Consider the following 17,756-nt stretch of genomic DNA (forward strand, 5'->3'; position numbering starts at 1 on the left):
TGGACACCCGACTCCCCTCCCCTCCCTTCCGGGACCTCAGTGCCTCCCCGACTATTCTCCTTGCCTCATTGAAATCCACCCTCCTGAAGTCCAGGGCCGCTGCCTTTGCTGCAGGCCTTTGCCACCTTGTGCTGGATGGTGAATTCCAGCAGGCGATGGTCGCCCAGGTGGTTGAGCACCCTCAGTTATACAAGTAATGTCTTGTATACAAGCATTGCTTGTTCTGTTGCAGCTGACTTAAAGGGTGTTCTGGAGTTTCTGGTTTAGTTACAGTATTATTTTTTAGGATACATTTCTACATACTTTCATGGAAGTAGGTCATATCAAAGAACTATACCTTGCACTTAGATGAAAATGTGATAAAACTTGTGAAAGTCTTTGGTTTTTCTAAAAGTTAATTCTACAGTGTCAGACTAGTCCCTAAAAATCTCCTTTCCCTGCACAGATGAGCTTTACCCTTTCTGTTGAGAATTCCACTGTTCCAGAATAGGGATTTGTTGACCACAATCTTCATCTCAGAGACTTAGGTGAACTTTTATGTATTCTGAGCCAAGCATGGTACCTCTAATTCAGTATTTTTAGTCAACAATTCTTTGCCAAAGTTGCATAGGAAAAATGGTACCCAAAGAACTCTGTGTCCTTGCTGCTTTGGTTTTGAGGGTGTGCCAGCTTCACTGGCAGGGCCTTCCTTTGGCTGGGGTAGCCGATCTGCCAATCTAATTCCAAACAATCTGTAAATTTGGGTGTCTTGTCTGCCACATCTGTGCTGTCATATTAAGTATAGGTCCTCTCTTGGAAGGCAGACACTCAGGTGCCTCATTTTATTTCCCTCATCATCAGGCCAGCTCTCTGCAGAGGAGGAGTCTTTATGCCGCATGGCACCCAGGCCACACTCCTAAACAGTCTTCAGGTTATGGCATCCCCGGTTCACCACAACAGTAGTTCTCATGTGTAGAGTTTCTTGACCACAACAGTAACATTCTCCAGCTTGCAGCTTCTTCTACCCCAATGGCAAGAGTTCTCAGTTCACAGCCTGCTGTCCTTTTGTATTCCCTCCCAGGGATGATTCCCTCTGTGAAGCTGCACAGGTTCTCTATTGGGCTTCTCCCTCCTGTGGATTTGGCTCTGGACTCCACACCATCCTGAGGGTCATCCTCCAGGCTGCTCTACAGACTTAGCCAGCCACAGGCTTATATAGCTGAAAGGGTGTGGCCTAACCTGTTTTCTCTCTTAAAGGGGAAACTCCCTTTTCTCACCCTAGTCTCACACGTATCCTAGGCTCCAATTGCTATCCCTAGGCTAACAGAAGCAAAGAACTGGAATAAGCTTAATTTTCAATATGTACAGGGAGCCAGCCTGTTGAGTAAAATGGCACCAGTTTTACACAATTGGTTTTCAGGGTGAAACCAACAAATAATATATGTAATGAGATGTAATATCCACTAGCTTACCATTTATAGAGACATGTAAGCTAAATAACTTTAGCTGATCTCTAGTGCTTCCTAGATGGACAATTTGTTAGGACCAGATAACAACTGATTCTAGAAATGGAGTTCCAGGAGTCTTTCTTTTTACATTTGTGACAGGGATTGGGTATAGTCCCATAATGTTAGGATGTCAACCACCTAAAGACAGTATAGTCATGATCCTGTTCACCATCCCTCCCTACAGAACAGTATGGAGCTGGCCAATTGTGGAAAGAGAAGCATGGCACAGTATTGTAAATGATAAAGCAGTGGATTAACACCCTGTAGGTTTTGGAAGGATATCTTGTTGTAAGTGGGTTGCTTAGCCCACTGTTTGGGGAATGTATTTACTTAGGAGTTTCTCCCCTGCTCTGTAAAATAAAGTTCAGTCTTTTAAACAAACAGTCAATTACATGAAACAAAAATTCTTCCCTGTCCTGGACAGTGGCAGGGGAGCTGCTTATGCTCCGGCCCCAGCACATCAACCTGATCCCTCTTTGCAGCAAGCTGTTCCTTTTCCAGTTCACTTTCCTTTTTTGTTGTTGTTGTTTTTTTGAGCAAAAGGAGGAGGTTCCTGGGCTTTAAATGCCCTACATTTGGGCTTTTTTAAGAGGGCTGGCTGTTCCTTCTTAGATGGATAGACATATCTCTCCTTGCCCGTACCCCCCTGCTTCCCTACTGACCACCAAAACTGGAGCCTAAAATCCATTTTGTACACCTAGTCCCACTCCTTTCTAGGAGAAGTCCATCTTGGTATGTGCAGATCCTGGTCAATGGCAGAAGTATGAGGAATAGAGTGCAGTCCCAGGTAAACAACATATCGGCTTTGAATTGGCATCTTGTTAAGGGGGAATCAATACATGTCTGTCTAGAGCCTGAATCTGTTAGGCCTAGAACATGGGTATTCTTTATTTTTCACTGGGACCACATAGCCTCTCAGTTCTGGGGCCTCTATCAGAGATCCTGGTGTCCATGTAGTTGTAGTCCATCTGTGGGCAATTCCTGCACCAATGTCCAGTTTTCCACCCATAAAGCAGACTGAAAGCTCCCCATTCTTTCATTTTGTCACTATATCCCATTTCTACTTTCAAATCAGTAGCCTGGTACTGTTAAGTCCACCCTTATCTCTTTGGGAATTGGGGCAGAATTCCCAGGTTGGGTGAAGGACCTCCACCCACAGGCTTCTAGCTGTAGGAGGCCCTTCCTATTCTGAGTTCATGCATTGCTGGGGCTGTCCCTTTGGTCCAGCAGGGTATTTCCCGTATTCTAATCTGGCGTCAAGGACGTTCTCGACTAGGTGAGCTATCTCTTTGATATCACCTAACCAGTGTCTTCAAATTCACTCTTGGTGTCCTACAGGCAATAAGTGGCAAAATTGGTGTTGTCCTCCTTATCACCTCTATTATTTCTGTGGATAAGCAGGACTCTGGTTTAAGCAGAGTGAAGCTATGGACAAGTGTTAAGGGCTGGGAGTCGGAGTTAAATGGTTCTTCCTGGAACTGGCACTGGTGTATCGCTTTGGTAAAACCTTGACAGTCTAAGATGGGGGTCTTGAGGGTTTCATAGATCTGTGTCAGCTCAGCTCCCAGGACCTGGTATGTGGCCCAAACTTTCCCTGTCAGGTAAGAGGCTTGCTTAGTGGACCACTGATCCTGACATCATTGGTACATTCCAGTCACCCACTCAAAAGATTTTAGAAAGGCCTCTTGAGTGGGTGGTCTCAGGATCATCATCTGGCCCCATTTTGTGAGAATTCCCACTCTTGTTTGAGCTAGGGTAGTAGTGCCCAACTGTGTGCTGGTCTTCCCCTGATCCAGTAGCTGAACCATGAAGTGCTGCTGCTCCTCCTGCAATCTCTGCTAAAAAGGTGCTGTTGAAGCTGGAACTGCTGGAACACCCCCGCCAGCCGTTTTTTGCATGGCTTCTATATCCATTTTTTATTGCTGGTGGCTGTGAGCGCCTGCTTTCTTTACCACCTGTAAGTGCATTGCTTAGCATGAGCTAGAATTCATTACATCCAGATCTCTAAAGCAAAGTTCAGTCTTATAAATAAATAGACAAAACAAAGTTCTGCTCTGTCCTGGACACTAGAAGGAGAGTCCCTTTTGCTCTGGCTTCAGCTTAGCAACCTGGCCCCTTCCTTGCAGCAACCTGTTACTTTCACAGCTTGCTTCCTCCTCTATTTACTTTTAAGGATTCCAATGGGACATTCCCTGTTTACTCCCATGTGGACTTTTATTAACAGGGCTGACTGTTCCTCCTTAAAGGCCAGATCACCCTGTTACACTTCTTTTATTCAATATCCTCCTCTGCACTCTTTCAAATACAGGGCTAAACCAGAAAGTCTTGCAGGAACCCTATATTTCCATTATAGGGAAGCTTGCTAGTTCAATATAATATAGATGCTATAATTTAGAACCTGGAACAGCATTATAAAGGATGTGCGACTAAGAACCTCTTAAACCTTCCTTCTTTGTCCAAAGAAATGGACTGTTTAGCAACATCCTGCCTAGTGCCTTGCTTCATTTAGTATATTTGGAAGTAGATCTGTATAGCTACCAATAAGAATATGCAGAAGCCATATACAAATGGCAAGAAAAAACTCGGAGGGGAACAAAGATACAAGACTAATTTTAAACCTGGAAATGTACCAAATTACACTGCACTTGAGATTTGTTGGCTTCAAGTTTGAAAAGCAATCCAAAATAACTAGTGCCGTAGGTAGTCGCATGTGTACAGGAATAATTGCTTTGATTAAATTCACTTATTTCCAAATGTTTTCTAGTGTTAGCTTAACCTTACCCTAGCAGATGGGTTAATTATCATCAATCATTCTGGGATGAACTGAGGTCTGGATAACAATCTAACACAAATTGAACTTCTGGCTCTCCTTCTCATACCTCCCACAGTGATTCCACTCACACACGGGGGCCTAAGGGTGAAATCCTGACATCATTCTAGTTACTGACTTCAGTGGAGTCAGAATTTAACCTTTTATTTTCTACCCTTCCAAAATAGGCTTTTAAAGTTCTGTATTTAGCCTAGCTATGATATAGTGAAAAAGAGGAGGAAAAATATTTTAGGTGATTGTTTAATATTTTTATTATATTTTAAATGGGTATTTAACTGGCTCTGCCTTGGATTAAAAATTAGGCCCATACAAAAATGTACAATTGGTTATCTGTAATATTACTATATTTCAAATGGCCATTTTGCAAATAAATGTATTAATTACAAAGTCCAAAGAATTATTTATATCTCGGTGACATAGACCTATTAATGTCTGCTATTTAGCTGATCCACATACATCTTGATTATTCTGATTTGATGACAGCACCTCAGTGAAGGCCTGCCATCAGCTCACAATGAATGAAGATTCTTGTGCTTGTGGAACCCTGTGAAGGGATTTAGTTATCTTTTTTGCTTCCTTTGTTTTTAGAAAGGTGAGAAAGGAGACCCTGGCATTAGAGGCTTCAGTGGACAAAAAGGCGAGGCTGGCATTCATGGTTTGGTTGGACCTCCTGGACCAAGAGGACAGCCAGGGGACAGAGGACTCCCAGGGCCACCTGGATCAGATGGAAAACCTGTATGTATGGTCCCTGATATCTGTTGTTCTTGCACATTTTAAAAACATATTCAGTGTATCTTATAACCCTTTTGTATTCATTCAGGGAAGGGAATTTTCAGAAGAGTTTATTCGCCAAGTTTGTACAGATGTATTAAGAAGTAAGTTTCAAAGAATCTTATGCATATCTTTCATTTATTTTATCATTATTTAAAGTGATTTGGGTGCTCTTGTTATAATTATAAATAAACTCTAGCTAAGGAAAATTCATATTACTAAGGCACTGGACTGTCTATACCTCCCTTTGAGATATTTTCATGCCACACTTCATAATATTTCCAGACCTTATCAATCTGAATTCATAAATCTGCTGCCTCATCCACATTAAGATATAATGTTTGCTTTTAGTGACTAATAGATAATTATCTGAAACTCTTATTTATATAGTTTGCAGTTTTGCTTGTTTTTGTATTGGATAATGATATCTTCTCAGTATAATTCTCAGAACAGTCTAAACTTTTTCCATTTGAATTCTCCTAGCCCAGTTGCCTGCTATCCTTCAGAGTGAAAGGCTACACAACTGTAACCACTGTCAGACTCAAAGTGCTCCCCCCGGACTCCCTGGTCCACCAGGACCAACAGGTCCAGAAGGCCCTAGAGGTTTTCCTGGTTTGCCTGGAAATGATGGGGTTCCAGGTCTCTCAGGAATTCCTGGGCGTCCTGGTACACGTGGAACAAGAGGTAACTGTATAGATATCTCCCATATTTTGTTTCTCTGTGTAAGCAGTGTCTGCCTTTAGTGATCTTATATATATTTTCAAACAACATTCCATACACTTACTTTAATTTATTACTTAATGAAAAACTTTGCATCCATGGTGATCATTGCCTTCTAATAAAGATGGATAAAAGTGGTTACAATGAGCTAAAATTCTGCACTAACTCACACCTTGCCCTTCTTTCCTGAAGTCAACATAATAGTGATGTGTATTTTAGATCATAGTTTGTCCTGATATTTGGGGGGGAGGAGGGGGAGGCAGAGAGGGAGATGGGGGAAAGAACACTCAAAAAGGTGGTTGACCAGTACTCCCATGTTCTTCCAAAAGTGTAACTCTACATCTTATTTCTGGTTATTATGCTGTCCTTTAATTGACACACATGCTTTTGATATCTGCTACTTTTAAAGTTTATAATTTCAGCAATCAGTCAAGATTCAGTAAATTCAGCAATGAAAATCATTACCAGGAATCATGCCAGCAAAGCCAGCATTCTCATCAGATCTCAAACTTAAGCAAAGATAAACTTAATCTGTAGGAGTCCTATGCAACAAAAAGAATCTGATCCATCATTAGAATCTTCAAAATCTGGGTCCTTCTTTACTCAGGATCATGAGTCATTTTTTGCCAGATGTTACAAGTATGCAATTGCTGGTGGCCTTTGTGGAAAATGCAAAGTCATTCCCTACCATTGCTTTATAATTAATGTTTCTTAGTTTTCATACAAACAGTTTTCCAGGGGAACTTTTAGGTATCTCTGTGGTAGATTGATGCTTTCCTCTAATATTCTAATTATTTGGAGCTGTTGGGCTTGGAAAAGTCTGGGAAAATTGCCATTCACCAGGGAGAGTGCATGAGAGGCAAAATACAGTGTTTAATTGCAGGGAAAAATGAGTAATTTTGGAAAGGTGAAACCTCTACAAAAGAGAGGTTAAGGTCAAAAACAAGTATTTTAAAAATCTTTGAGCTCCATATTTAGGTTGCAGAAGATTCAAAGGAAATGTCAGCTTTTACTATATTAGTACAGTTATGTACTGTGTGATTTCAGTATTGCATATCTCACAGAGTTCAACCTGAGACTTGGAAAACTGTTATTGCCTGCTGTTACACAGTAACAGGCCTGACCTTAAGTAGTGTTGACTGAAGTGACCAATGTATTTCATAGCTTATTAAAAGTTACAGATTACCATTTGAGGAGATATAAAGGACCCACATTGCCATTCAGTTTTTAAGAGCAAGTCTTGTACTTCTTTGTGTTGTTTTTCCCCAGAGCTCTTGCCTTGTTGCTGTTATGGCAAAGGCAACAAAATGATAGAATTTCTCCTTGATTAAATGTATTCTGTTAGACTTACACTCATTTCCATCAGGGCTGAATTGGTCTGTTTTGTTTTCTTTTCCTTCCCCTAGGCTGCTTCTGTTTCTATTGTGCTCATCCTTTGTTTTGTGCCTGTTACCCTCATCACTAATTTTATAACCTGTAACATCTCTATACTCTCCTAAATTTTCTATATTTAATTTCTAGTGAATACTGGTGTAATTTTTCTATGTATCTGGATTTATTTGGTCATTATTATGTTCAAAGGCTTTTACGTGCAACTGTTCTGCAGTATTTTGAAGTTTCTGTATCCTTTCAATAATAATCAGCTATGGTACAGCAAAATGTTTACGCAAAATCATTAATTTTATTATGTAGCCCATCATAATTCACATGCTTAAAGCTAAGCTTGAATAAAGCCAAAGTATGTGGCAGCATCCATAATTTATTACCTTTGTTCTCAGCAATTACTGTATTTACTTGATTAGAAGATGAGGCCCCCCCCACCCACATTTCGCATGGTAGGAGAAAAGACCCTTGCCTTACAATTGAGTATTAGGCAGCGAAGGGAGGTGAAGTTGGGGGGACTGGCAGCTGCTGTGGCTCTGGCCCCAACCCAGGGCCAGGGCCGCAGCCACAGCTGCCTCCTGGCCCCTCGCTGCCTCTGCATGCCTTGCCACTCCTTCCCTGCAGACCCCACTCTCCTCCCAAACTATGCTGCTTCTCTCTCTCCCCCCACTTCGTTGCATTCCTCCTTACTTTTGCTCTGTGTCAGCAGGATCCGTCTTTGCAGCAGCCTGGGACACGGAGCATGGCTCCAGCCCAGCCCTCTAGCAGCCATGCTGGCTCGCCTTTGCTGCAGGGCTGGGCTGGAACCATGTTGTGTGTCCCAGGCTGCAGCAGGGACAGTCTCCTGGCATAGAGCAAAGGTAAGATGGAGGGGTGGGGGAGGGGAGAGGGATGTAGGTGGAAGGGGGAGTAAGTGGGGGAGCAGGCAGCAAGGGGCAACTGCCCCACTACCTCTTTCACTGCCTGCCCCACTACCTCCACACTGCATACCCCCTACCACCTCCCCTCCTACTGCCTGTCCCCCACCATCCCTCAATGCCTGCCTCATACTGCTCCCCACCACCTGCCCTACCACATGCCCCACTACTGCCTCCCTCACTGTCTGGCCCCCACTGCCTGCCCCATTACTGTCCCTCTCATCACCTCTCCTCCCACCCTCTGCAGTCGAGTGAGAGAATTTAAGATGATCCTCCAATACTTAGATATCATACGTGGAAAATTGTAATACATTTATAATTTTTCTATGCATAGAATCTAATTACTGGGGGTCACCTTACATTCAGGATTGTCTTATATTCAGGAAATACAGTACTACATTTTTACTGAATTTAGAGTCTCTGAGAAGGCTGTGTCAAGCTAACTAGCAAGATGCTAACAGTAGCTCAATGAATACTTCAGAAATACTTTCTTCCCTGCAATATTTTGACTGTGGCATGTAAAACAAAGTTCATTTCATAGATATTGAAGTTTTATCTTCAGCACTTAGCTACTTTTATTTCCTGAAAAAGATTCTGATATTGATTCACGTTGACTACACAGCAAATGGTGAAAAATGGCTAGTCACTGAAAAAACTGATCATGTTATGTCATGGAACAGAGAATTTATTTCTCTTTGGATGGAAGGGACTTTAATTTTTATGTGCCTTTTGAAAAGTCTCTTATGTATTCTATTTGAAATAGGTATCATGTTGAAGTCAACAATTTTTTTTTTCATGTGACCTTTTACTCCACCAGTGAAAAGCCCGTCAGTATCAGCTCTGTTCAGCATTTCCATCTGTCATCTATTCCCTTTGCCGAGCATGTATATTTCTTACCATTTATTGTTTATCAGTCTCCTTTCAGCTAACTAAGGCAATTACATTAGATAGCACTGTACAAGTAAATGTTTGTTATATGTTACATTATTTTGCATGCAATCCCAATTACTCACCCCTTTGACTTCTCAGATGAAAATAATTCTTAGCATGCATGTATGTTGTTTGGTAATCTACAGGGTTACCAGGAAAAAATGGGGCAAAAGGTGGCCCAGGAATTGGACTTCCTGGTGAACAAGGTCCCCCAGGTCCTCCAGGTAAAGCAAGATCTAATTTCATGTTGATTATTTGAAAATATTAGTTTCTGAATTATTAATATAATTCAAAGAAGCTCAACTAGTTCTTAAACAATACAATGGTTGATAAAAAGCAAAGTAATATGGTTGCATGCTTTTAATTTTTTTCATTTTGTATTAGAATTAAGTAAAGTAGCTATTCATAAAAGTCAGTGACTTAAATTCCTGTTTCCAAATAGACTGAGATCTGAGGTTAACAAAGTTCTCTCTTGTAATGAAAACAGATAGAAATTGCAACTGGCCTGATTTTCAGAAATATTGAGAAACTACAAATAGATTTAAATACTCATCTGCAGAGCAGAGGGTACAGCAGCATCCAGCAGCTTTGGAAACTATCCCCTGTTCTATTAAAAAAAAAATTTTTTTTTAAAGACTAGATTAGAGTGCCTGGTACAAGGCCAACAAAGTCCATAGAAAATTGTTCATTGATTTCACTGAACTATGATTTATGTCAAGAGCAAACTAGATTATATGAGTATTTGATTTTAAATCTGTTCTGAATTAATCTTTTTTGTATATCTTGACTCCATTAGAGGAGGCAACACAGATAATATGGTCATGTTTAACCAATGTTTTAACTCTTTGTAATATACACTTTTCCTAGGAAATGACATTTTTCTTAGCTCAGTAACATATTTCCTCAAAGTTCTGAGGGTTTGGGATCCAGTGTGTAGTTTGTATCCATACCTAAATGTTCTAGAGTAATGGGTTTCTTTATCGTACATTTACCGTTAAGGTCCTGAAGGTCCACCTGGTATTAGTAAAGAGGGACGTCCTGGAGAGACTGGGCAGCCTGGTAAAGATGGAGATCGTGGGAATCCTGGAATGCGAGGACCAGCTGGACCCCCTGGAATTTGTGATCCATCATTATGTTTTAGTGTAATTGTAGGAAGAGATCCATTTAGAAAGGGGCCAAACTATTAATTTGTGATGTGTTAGAATAATAGGTATGGTGCTTGTCTTCTACAGTTTTTCATGTCTCAGGAAGATGACTAGCAATAATCCCATAAACAGGAACAAAAGTACCTCTGATTTTATAAAGGATCTAGGATAAGGCTCTAGAAGATCACACATTCCATTTTAATGCATCTCCCATTGCTGTTGAATAATTAGCATAAATTAAATCTCAAGGTCTTTGAGAGAGACATGATTTTAACATGAATAAAGTAAATCATATCTGCTGTTTAGTTTGTAAGTGTCCTATCATGCTCCTGCTCCCACTGAAGTTCATTCCTAAAGCTTTTTTTTTTTTTAAACTCCATTAGGAACAGGAGCAGGACCTAAATATTTAAATTACTGTGAAATATTTCACATTAGCCTACAGATGCAGTATTTGATTTTCAAATGATATGGCTGGCTTTTACTTCATATGTGTGTGAATCTCATTGGCTTATGTACACTACATATTTCATAGCTCAAGGTTGGCATTACAAAAAAAATCCTATTTTTTATAAAATTCAGAGAAGTATCTGGCTTCCTTATGGAAGTAATTTCACCACTGCGTAATCTATTCTTTTATCTAAGCATCAGGGTGAAAAAGAACTCCCATTGACACTGCTGCAGCCAGGGTTTTACTCCAGAGTGATGCAGACTGTGTGGGTAGATTAACTTATATACGAATTGCCTTATTTTAAAAAATAGATTTTATTTGGTTTGTAGCTGCAGTTGGCCTGAAATGAAAATCACAGTTTTGTACAATGAAGTTTAACAATTTTAATATGCTCAGTTTAATCATAGATCAAAATTCATTTCCTTTGGTGTCCTTTATAAGAGCTGAAGTTGTCAAATGCAAGAAGCAGGTTTATAAAAAGAAAGTTCATGCTTTTCACTAATGGCCATGTTTGTTACACCGCTTTATCTTCCATTTTAAGCAAGATATTTTTTATGTTAACTTTCATTGTATGCACTGCTGGCAAGACCCATAGCTTGCTTTCTGAGTAAAAAGCAATTGCACAAGTCCCATTTACAATTTTAGTCCAGTTTTAAATTAATGCAGAGTCCTTAACCAGAGCTTTATATGGAGCTTTCCCCTTTCCCCTCCCCCCCCCCAATGTGCTGTTTCACTGTTGTCATACTAAAAAGATTGTTTAAATGCTTGACATTCAAGGTAAAATAAAATTTTGTACAGACTTGGGGGTAATGTGATGACTTGGTGAAAGGTGTTTTTATTTGGCTTTGCTCTGTGATAACGGAAGAGAATGTATGATATGGATCTAGGAAAATATTAGTACCTGTCTACTACTGCTACTGCTGTTTTAATCTTTATATCTTCCCTCGGGGGGGAAAAAAATTAAACCTCAAACAGAAAGTAGCCTCCCCAAAAAATACCTCCCCCAAAACGCTAATGTAGTCTATCTAAACTTGCAGGAACGGCATCCATTAACAATATTTATGCTGTGTAGATGCAGGGCAGTGGCACCTTTAGGACTCATTCAGAGGCATCATTTTTTTTGCAAGCAGCAGCTTACTTCATCAGATGCTGTTAGTCTACAGGGTGCAACTCTGCTCTGCCTTCTTCCTGATTTCAGACTAATACAGGTAACTCTCTCTTTTTGCACAGTAAAGTTGACTATGCAAGTTAGCACATTTACTTCAGTAAGACCAAGATTAGTTTGAGGCTGAATTAGTCTTCATCCAGTACCTCCATATGTTGTTAAAACTCCAAATACTTAAAATGTAGAGTAATATTTTTCATATGTAAAGTAGTGCCTTCTATATCAATGCCAATCATTTTTTTCAGTTAAACCAACATCAGTGTGAGATTTGGAATCATTTAGTTCAAAAGAAAATTGAATCATAGTAGCCAGAGATGAAAAAGATGTGGCAGTTTGCTCAGGTTCTTTCTTCCTCTTCCAGAAGGGAATTATTAATTACTTGTCCTACCAAGATCCATTTCATATAGCAGAATAAACAAAAAAATACTTTGTTAGTTTGATTGTATTACAATTTGTGTGTCAGTGAAATGGGGAAAATCCTTGAAGTCTCTGACAAAATATATTGAGGAAATGCTAACAGTTAAGTTACTCTAATGGTTTATAAACGGATTAGAAAAATTGGTGTTCTTTCATGGAAAAAGGTGCTTTCATGGAAAAAGGTGGTTCCATAGTAGGACCAATGTCTAGCATACTTTTTAATTCCAAAAAAGGAAAATGAATAGTAAGATGGACAGATTTAGAAATGATACAAAATGCATACAAGGTATTCACTAACAGAAGGGTGTAAGGAATTCAAGTTAGCTCTAACACAGATAGTTGACAGTAGATTAAATGAATTGTTGATCATTATGAAACAATGCAAATTGGGAGGAATAATTTGAATTCTTCATACACTCTGCTAGTTTCTAAGTAAACTTTAGCCACTCAGGGCAAAGACCTCGGTATAACTATTTAGAGCTGGATGAAAAATTCTGCATGATGTGAAAGGACATTAAAAAATAAGTAACATTGCTAAAGAGTGAGAGAGAAAATAATACTTAAAATATAAAGTCATATTATAATTTGACCAAATATTCTCACTGTAAATTCTGTTTTCAGTTCTGGTCACTCCATATCAAAAAAGACACAGGTCCATATCCTATAATATATGTTTTCAGGTGACATTCTATACACTTGCTTTAATTCACCACTTGAGGAATAATACAACTGAATCTTTAATGGTGTTTTTATTCTAATGAAGATGGATTAAAAAGTGGTCACAATGAGCTAAATCCCGCAGTAACTTGCATCTTATACTTCTTTACTGAGGCTCTGAGCGGCAGAATCGCCACAACTGCAGGCCTAGGAATCCCCCCAGTAGCCCATGTAAGGCTACTGGGGCCAGCACAGTGCTGGCCCCAGCCTCACCTACCCCACCTGGGGCAAGTTGCTGTGCACCAAAACATGCTTGGCATAGGTGTTCCCTGGGGATAAGTAGCTGCAGCACAAGGTAAGCCACTGTTAGTTGTCCCTGAGGAACCAAATGTCCACGTGTGTCTGGATGCTCCCAAAAGGGGGCGTCCACCTTTTGAAGCTGATCCAGTAGGTGCAAAGATCATGGAACCAAAGAAGAGCAAGAAAGATTAAAACGGGCTCCTTAGCTTAGAACGGAGGCCACTCCTCTGGGTGGGAGAGAGCCCTGATTTCTGCATCCTTTTCCAAATACTGTTCATGTATTTTACAATAAGTAATCTTTGGATAAAATGTATGGATAGCATTGAGAAGAGAACCCAGAAGCTCCCTCCCTCAAAGGGAGTGCCCTTCTCTCACTTAGACTTCACACTGCGTGACTCAAGTGTCCTATCCAATAGGATATTGGCTAAAAGGTGGGTTGATCCTCCTACACCTCTGATGGAATAGGACCTCAAGATAATGGAGCAGGGGTGGGCAAAATATGGTCTGCGGACCGGATCTGGCCCACTAGCTGATTGGATCCAGTCTGCAGGCAGGCCCCACCAATTAATTGTATCCAGCCCCACCTGTGACTGTCTGTGCTGCACATGCTGTGCTCCCAGCCTCCCCCGCCAGCAGGCATAGCTTCTGAGCAGGGCTCCTGCTGTGGCCACTGCCTAGGGAACTGCTGGGCTCCTCCAGCAACTTAAGAAAGGGGACCAAGTGCACGCTGGGTCCTTCTTTTGCTCCCCTCTCCTGTCTGTCCCTGCCTGCCTGTCAGGACTTCATGAGCAGCCAAGCTCCTTCATGGTCCCCCCTTCATCCACACATGCTCCCCTGCCCCACATGTGCAGGGCCAGAGTGAGCTGCAGGCAGAGCCCACCCTGCTCCCCTCAACACTGAAGCTTCCCCTCCCTACCTGCTGCCCAGAGCACTGCAGCATGGACAGCTGATGCTACTGCTGCTGTCCCTGCCCAGGGAACTGCTGGGCTCCTCCAGCCTCCAGCAACTCCTCCTGTCCCTGCTGTAGCCCCGCCAGGCAAGCAGGTGAGAGAGAAGCAACAGTAGCAGAAGCCAGGCAGGTTCGGCTGCAGCCCTGCCAGACAAGTGTGGGACAGAGACTGAGCGCTGGTGATGCCAGGCTTAGCTCCCTGTCCCCTCTACCCTCTTGCAGGGGCTTGTTTTGCTGCCGGCGGTGGCAGCTGCTTTCCTGCCCTTTGCAGCGTGTTGCGAGCCAGGCAGACAGAGCTGATCCCCTTCCCCCACCCACAGAGGGGCTGGACTCAGCCATATCACAAAGAGCAGGCAGGGGGGAAGCCCCCCATGTGCACACCCAACCCACCCACACACCTCACCCTCCTCCATACCCACACACACACCCATCACTGTCTCGCACACTCCAACCATACACCCCGCTATAAATGTCCCATACCCCCATACACACACAGATAACCCCACACACCCCACCAACACACTCCACACCCCCTACACACATCCACATATACCTACATGTCACACACACACCCCTACACCCCCTCATCTTACCCACACACACATCCAGCAGTCCCAAACACTTCACACACATCCACATGATACCCTAAACACACCCAACCTGCTCCATATCCACACATACACCCACATGCATCCCACACCCACCCCCCTCCTGTACCCCCACACATTGCACCTGCACCATACCCACACTCCACACATCCCCCAACTGCACCTCCCCCACCCTTCCACACACAATGTACCAGCAAACTGCCCCCTGCCCCAAAAAGAGTACTTCCTAGGCAAAGGGAGAAACTCCCAGTGGCAAAGGTCAGGGGTTAGGGGTCAGGATTTCTGGTCACAAGATAGTGACCAGAGAGCTGGGCACCTGCCAAGGGGTGGGGCTACCTTTGCAGCCCTCAATACCTCAACAAAGTCATTAAGCAGCCCTCCACCTGAAATACTTGCCTGTAATAGAGGGTTTTTAATGTTCACTCGTGAGCTAGGAACCTATTAGCTGCTTGTAGGTGACTCCCTGGTCAGTATTTTTAGTCTGGAGATGCATAAAGAACATTGCACCAAAATACTAGAGCTGTGTGCATCTCTGAGTGAAATTAGATCACTTTCCTGAAATGAGATATGTATTTTTACTGAGTATAGCAACATGGAGTTAGAAAAAATGAGGACAGTTTAGAGGTATATAAAAGGAAAGAGGTAAATAAATAATAAAAAGTATAGTTAGAATAGGCTGGGACATTCCTCTTTACTGAGCACACTTACACGTTCATTAATGCTCAGTAGTTACTGCGCATTAAGATTAATACTTGTATAATCAAGTACTAAATTAATGTGCAGTAACCAGAATTACTGCACAGTAGCACCAGTGCATGCCTTTTTAGTGATGCTATTGTGCATTAGCCTAATAATAGTGCGCAGTAGTATATTAGCACTTTTTGTGCTGTGATGCGCTACTACACAGTATTATTAGGCTATTGCATAGTTAGCATCTTGTGTAAATGTGCCCACTGTCTCCTACCATAAAAATATCAGACCTATACTAATAAGCAACAATTTAAAAGTAGTTATGATATGGTGCATATTTAGCATGTGGAATTCATTGCTACAAAATATCATTTATACCCCAAAATTAGGAGGGTTAAAAAAAATGTGAACTTAAGTAATTCCATTAAGAAGTGTAAGAATTATATAAACATTTATGGTGATATAAATTCTTATGCCTCAGACATAAATCAACCAGCTGACATGTATTAAAGAGACTGTTCTCCTATGAACAGGTTTTATACCATTACAGAATTCTTGGACCTTTCACTGATATATCTGGTATTGCTGACTTACAGGGAGATGGGATACCAGACTACATGTGTTGTTTGCATCAGATAGAATGGCAATTCCCTGTTTGTGGGCATTTTCACAGTCACAAATCACAATCATGTTTGTTTGATTTACAACCACAAAAGCAACCATAAAAAGTTAAAGCTGGAGCTCCAGGTTGCCCACATTGCCCCTACTTTTACAAGGTTCTTGGGAAAGTTTAGGGTATTACTGTTACATTATACAATGCAGTTATTTTTGTTTCTCCAGCACAGGATTTCAACTTCATATCAATTCTCATTTTGTGTTCTAAGCAAGACATTTGGAAGAAAAGAGATTGCCTAATGTTAATGATAGCAGGTCCAGTATATACACTTTCTGGAACACATAATACATACTTATTAGAAATACTTTCAAAATACTCTCCCTCATCCAATTTCATTGCTATTTTACTTCCTATCAACCAGTCAGCTACATTAAGAGAAGCATATCACAACTTTAAAAAACAAATGCATAGAACTTTATTTAGTTGTTAAAACAAGCAAACAACATATTTCCCTAACCCCGCAGAGTAACAGATACTTGCTAGGCCTGTGTGAATAGGGACGTATTCGATTTAGATTTGAATTTGGTTGATTCGGAGGATAGTGATTCGATTCAGATATTCAAATTGCTGTCCCAAATCGATTTGGCCAAATTGGCTTTGGAAGATTCGGCACTGATTTGGGGAGATTCGGCCATAGAGTATAATGGGGAATCACTGAAATACCTATAACTTTGTCATATTCTGGCTGATTCAGAGGAAGACAACAGGGATGGTAGCCCATTCTATGGGCATGAGGCCTGCCAAGTTTCAAGGAGAGGTTTAGGGGTTTCTGGGAAACTGCACCTCAAGCTGCTGACAAGCAAAACTCAGGATGAGTGACTGTGTGTGTGTGTGTGTGTGTGTGTGTGTGTGTGTGTGTGTGTGTGTGTGTTAAGGTATGCCCTCACTGGCCCTCTACAAAACACGGTAGTGTGCCCCAACGAGACCACCTCCTCCCCTACAGCTTCAGCTCAGTCCATCACTTTAAATAACAGATAATCAGCACAGTAGCACTAGCATCTCAGGCACCCAAACTGTCACAGAGCCTTTCTTTCCTTTCCTGCAGGAGCTTCTTCTCCAGCAGCTGCCAGAGAACCATTGCCAGCCCCAACCCTGGGGCTGACATGTATCCAGGGCCCTGTGTCCTTCCGGTCAGGAGCTAGGGGTGTTGGTCTAAGGATATGGCACTGGCAGACAAGGTTCTTTGGGTCAATCTGATTTGTTTTAGTAGACCAACTGAATACTTAGAGAAATGTATCTTAGCAAGGTTTTGGGTTGAATAACACTTCATCAGACTGAGGAAGCACCTGCAGTTTGTGTGTGCGCTGTTCCCAGATGGAAGGAAGAGTAAAGAAGCCAGAGGCTGGCATGCAATGCAGGCAAGAAAGCCAGACAGTGAAAACAGAAACAGAGGCATCAGGGGGTGAGAGAGACAGGGTGTGGGAGGGGGGATGTAGAACCCCACAACCCGAAAGCTGGCATCCCAGGCAGCCAAGCTGAGCTCTCCTGGAGCCTCAACTCCACTATCAGGCGCTGGTCAGACCACAGTTGGAATACTGCATGCAATTTTGGGTGCTGCACTTCAAGAGGGATATGGATAACCTGGAGAGGGTCCAGAGGAGGGCCACTTGTATGGTTAAGGGCTTGCAGGCCAAGCCCTATGAGGAGAGACTAGGGCACCTGG

General features: G+C 41.9%; 1 protein-coding gene across 2 annotated transcripts in view; it reads left to right on the top strand.

Moving 5' to 3' along the window:
- The window catches only part of COL21A1 (collagen type XXI alpha 1 chain), a 231,873-nt gene extending 220,243 nt beyond the window's left edge, over positions 1–11,630 (top strand). For both annotated transcript variants that reach the window (XM_006033922.3, XM_025215851.1), the window contains 5 exons: positions 4,906–5,052; positions 5,138–5,192; positions 5,572–5,772; positions 9,185–9,262; positions 10,038–11,630. In XM_006033922.3, the coding sequence (XP_006033984.1) occupies positions 4,906–5,052; positions 5,138–5,192; positions 5,572–5,772; positions 9,185–9,262; positions 10,038–10,225 (669 nt within the window). In that variant the 3' untranslated portion in view covers positions 10,226–11,630. The remainder of the gene's footprint in view (positions 1–4,905; positions 5,053–5,137; positions 5,193–5,571; positions 5,773–9,184; positions 9,263–10,037) is intronic.
- Positions 11,631–17,756: the final 6,126 nt, after the last annotated feature.

This window comes from Alligator sinensis, unplaced genomic scaffold (assembly GCF_000455745.1).
Source record: "Alligator sinensis unplaced genomic scaffold, ASM45574v1 scaffold482_2, whole genome shotgun sequence".
Taxonomy (NCBI): domain Eukaryota; kingdom Metazoa; phylum Chordata; order Crocodylia; family Alligatoridae; genus Alligator; species Alligator sinensis.